At 42.6% G+C, this 4,335-nt stretch overlaps 1 protein-coding gene across 1 annotated transcript in view; it reads left to right on the plus strand.

Moving 5' to 3' along the window:
* The window catches only part of LOC103907844 (cytokine receptor common subunit beta-like), an 11,924-nt gene that overhangs the window by 1,390 nt on the left and 6,199 nt on the right, over positions 1–4,335 (plus strand). Inside the window, 3 exon segments of the mRNA XM_009290083.2 lie at positions 1,305–1,434; positions 3,440–3,624; positions 3,944–4,092. Of these exon segments, the coding sequence (XP_009288358.2) occupies positions 1,305–1,434; positions 3,440–3,624; positions 3,944–4,092 (464 nt within the window).

Genomic DNA, 4,335 nt, shown 5'->3' on the forward strand with positions numbered 1-4,335 from the left:
TCCCTTCCCTTCCCTTCCCTTCCCTTCCCTTCCCTTCCCTTCCCTTCCCTTCCCTTCCCTCTAATTTGATTTAGCAGAGCTGGGAATGGGAAGTACCTCCTTGGATCACCCAGTGCAGCAAGTCTGCGTCAAGACTAAGCCTGTACCCATCCTAAACATATCAGAATAAAAGTGTTGTCAGAAGGTGTGCCTCATGGACATCTACCTTTTCCAGGACAGATGCCAATGCCTGATGTCCGCAGTAGCTGGCGGAGTTATGCTGCCTGGCCCAGTGTCAATTGCAGGATATCTCCCTTTGAGATTTCTGAGGGAAAATGTATTACAGTGTAGGTCAGACTGGTCTCTTGGCATTCCGAGCCTTAGCCTTACATTCAGACCATCCCTTTCGATGTAGGATGCTCCATTTTCTGGTAATGCAAGGAATGCCATAGAACTTACTTTGCACTGGTTTTTAGTAGAAGGTCAAAGTAAGGTCCCTCTTATGCCTGCTAGCTAAGGCACCATCATAGTTTTCTGATGTTTTTTGCCTAGAAAAAGCCCCTCAACCAAGCTGACAGTAGTTTGCATCAAGAAAAACTATTTGAGAGAGCACACTCATGTTTGCACGCTGACATCTCTGTCATCTGAAGGTCATATCCCAATGGCGCAGCACAGATATTACCCTCAGAGAAAATAAAGAAGGAGAAGAAAGCAACTTGCTTCATAGTGAATGTACCAGGGCTGCCTGTATTCTCCCACTTCACAGCTGTGAGGTTAAAAAAAAAAAAAGTTATCCCTCACGAGAGGTCTGGCCATTTCTGGGTCATAAATCTACTTCCAACAAATTAGTTTGGGCATTATTCTGAGTCATAACAAGATTCTTCCCAGAGCATCTCACTTTTAAATATACCTTTCTAGTGTCATAACCTTTACTAGGAGGTTAGTGGCAAAGAAGTCCCATGCAGCAACACGCAAAGATTAAATGATCACCATATGCCTGCTGACCATGGTATCTGCTAATCCCTGGAAACAATCAGTGTTTGAAAAGTGATACCTTGGCTAGAATTAGGTGCCTTTCTGGCACAAAGGTCTCACTTCATTGTTGTTACTTGTAGCTTGGTTTGGACACTTGCATATTGTAGAGATGTGCAGAATGGCCACGACTTTCTACGTATTTTCAACAAGAGTCATTTTCTGGTGCCATGAGGAGAGTACTGTTATCAGCGCCTTCCCCATTCTGCTGGCAGAATCACTGCACCTCCTGCTATCTCTCACTATTTACATTTGTAATCACTGCATCTTGTTTGCCTGAATTCCTTTCTCAGAGAGTATCCCTATGAAGACCTTGAGCTGCTACAATGACTACAACTCACAGACGACCTGCACGTGGATGGAGCATTCAGAGGCTCATGCCCTCGTTGGTATGATTCTTTATCAAAGGGATAATATTATAACGTAAGTACCTGAAATGTGCTGTGCTGGATAAAAGTCCAAAGGGAACTTGGCCGCAACTTGGAATCCTGGGGACCAGCAGTCAGGTTTTCAGAAAGCATGGCCACCTCTTTCTGTCATTGGATTAAAGTAAAAGTTGTGCCTGCTTCTGAGGCCTCTTCTAGGAAGGGAGGAATGAATAGGGTGTGCTAGTGGAGTTATTTTTATCACCTTTACGCTTATTTTCCCATAATTTTGTTGTGGGATCATAGATATGAAATAAGATGGGGCATACAGGTTGCTATTAATGGGGTGGAGAAGATGGCGTCAGAACAAATGTGAGCCTGAGTGTTGTTTATAAACCTAAAAGGAAGGAGACATTCCCACTGTTATTTTGCCCATTTAGGAGCATCACTGAGAGTATGGTTTTGATAACTTCTGAGAAACATGTATAGACTGTATGTTTGTGAGATAGAGAAGACTGGTAAGTTCATCTGTGCTATCACTTTTCCTCCCAGAGATACTGGTGCGTTTATGACAGTATCTCTCCGTTACATCTGTTTCCTTATGAAAAGAGAACTGAATCACCAGACTGGATCAATTGTGAGGATAAGAACGGACAGAGAGGGAGGAATAGTCAAGGGAGAGAGGAAGACAAAGGTGGAAAGCTGAGAAGAAAATGAATTAAGAGTCTGGGGATACAGGAAGGAAAGAGAAACCCTTGATTTCATTTTAAAGAAGAGAGAATTAGTAGACCTAAAAACAGCTGAAATCAGTGGAAGGTCTTTGGAGCAGGACCTTAAAGCTAATGCTTCTGGGAAAAGATGATATAAAATTACTTGGACCTTTGGAGGATTCTCTGGAACACTGTTACATGATGGAGCGTGTGGATCACACAGGAAACATGACTGAAGTGAACTAGTCAGAGAAGCAGGTATTAAGTGTGGACAGTCACACAGCTGAAATCAAAATGGCCAATATTAAACAAGGTCAGCTCATAGATGAAGAATAGTTGACTAAATCCCAAACTGTAAGGTAATGCTGGTGAGTAGATAGAAATACCTTCAGGACTTCACAACCTTTGGGCTGACTCTTTTGTTTAAGGGTACGCAACATGTATGGTCAGTCCCACCCATGCTTCAGGAATATCCGTGGTTTCCTTGCTAATACCCAACTTTCAAAAATATCAATAGTGCTGAATAATGCTTGCTGACATATAGTTGGCTAGGAGACTCCATCCTATCCTGGAAGACAGTATTTGGCCTTAGATATTCACAACTTAATATTTCTCATCTGAACTGGAACAATGTAATATACTGGGCATGAAGCCATAAGCACAAACAAAATTCCAGAGGGTACAAAAAGAAGCAACACATCTTTCTAGTAGCTCAGGCTACTGCAAGCACACAAAGCTTATCCTCTCCTGTCTAGTTTAAAATACTGTTTCTAATTTTCATGATACTCCTTGGCTTGGAGAAAGGCTATCTAAAAGGACGATTAACATTCTGGATGAAATCTTTAATGAATACATAAGGTCCCTTGACAGAACAGAACTACTAAGGATACAGAAATACATTTTGGTTGGAGAATTTTTTTTTTAAGTGTCTTTCTGGGACTGCAAAATGAATGTCTTCAAGAAGCTAAGGATCAACAGAAACTTTACTGCCTTTCACTCTGAGTAGAAGGTGCATTTCCATGACATTATTTTTCATCATACTGTTTCTCACATAAACAATATGAGATCACGTAGAGTTAGGCTAAAACCTAACAAAAATAGACTGGTACCAAAATATAACATTCTGCCGCACAACTTTGAAATGGGAAGGCATTTGACAAAAATCCTGGTGTTAAAAATGTTTGTCATATTAACTCATGCAAAACAGGACTAATAGGTACAGTGAGAAGAGGACATAAGTGCCAGAGTAAATTATGACAACAGAATGGGATGGAATTGGTTTCAGGCATTTAATTTTGCATTAACTGTAGGTCTCCAAATCAGATCTTTATAGATCACTTTCTCTATACACAGGGAGAACAAGGAGCTGCTTTGCAAACACCAGACAGAAAACGACTTACATGAGGCTCCAGACTCCTATGTGCACTGGGTTTGTCGCAACACTGAGAACAATTTTGGAATAGGGGTATATGATACTTACAGCTTCAAACCTAACAAGATGCTTCAAGCAGAACTAAATGTTGATCTTTTCCAAAATGGTAAGGATTAAATACCAAATACTCATTTTCCACTCAATATTAGGGATCTTTGAGAATGTATTTGCCGTTCAGTCAGGAAGAGAATTCCACTTACATTCTGAAAACTGCCAGAGTTCCACATTGAGAGTATGGGGCAGGGAGGGGCGAGGGCAAGTTTCTGGGAGCACCTGGACCTGGAAGGGGGACTCAAGCAGGAGCTAATTGGTGTGGCAGGGATGAGATACTCTGGAAATGGGGAAGCTTACCTAGGTGTTTTCTTCCCCTCTTCCTGTCCCTGTCCTCACTATCTCATCCCATGGGTTGTACCTTCACCTTCCAGTTCAGACCCTCCCACCTCAAAACCTCTCAGTCAGCTTGATGACATCAGGAGACTTCTTGCTGACCTGGAAAGCAGCTGATGGAAGCCAAGGGCTGGGCAATGCACTGGAGTATGAAGTCACTTACAAGCGGGAGTGGGAGTCCTGGGAGGTAAGAGCAGAGGAGCTGGGCTGCCCTGGTTTGGGCTGCACCTTTTTGGGCGGTTGACAGCCTGCGGTAAAAGCTGTGCAAATAAATGGCCTTTCCGTTCTCAGGCACTATGAGGAGATGCAACAAATGTTGTTGCAGGTCAGGCGGAAGGGGCTCTCTTTCTGTTTGCAAGTGACTTGCCCAGTGAAATACCATTTGTCCTGAATTGGATGCAAATGATTTTGCCCTGAATCCCTCCCAAAC

This window comes from Aptenodytes forsteri, unplaced genomic scaffold (assembly GCF_000699145.1).
Source record: "Aptenodytes forsteri isolate BGI_AS27 unplaced genomic scaffold, ASM69914v1 Scaffold284, whole genome shotgun sequence".
Taxonomy (NCBI): Eukaryota; Metazoa; Chordata; class Aves; order Sphenisciformes; family Spheniscidae; genus Aptenodytes; species Aptenodytes forsteri.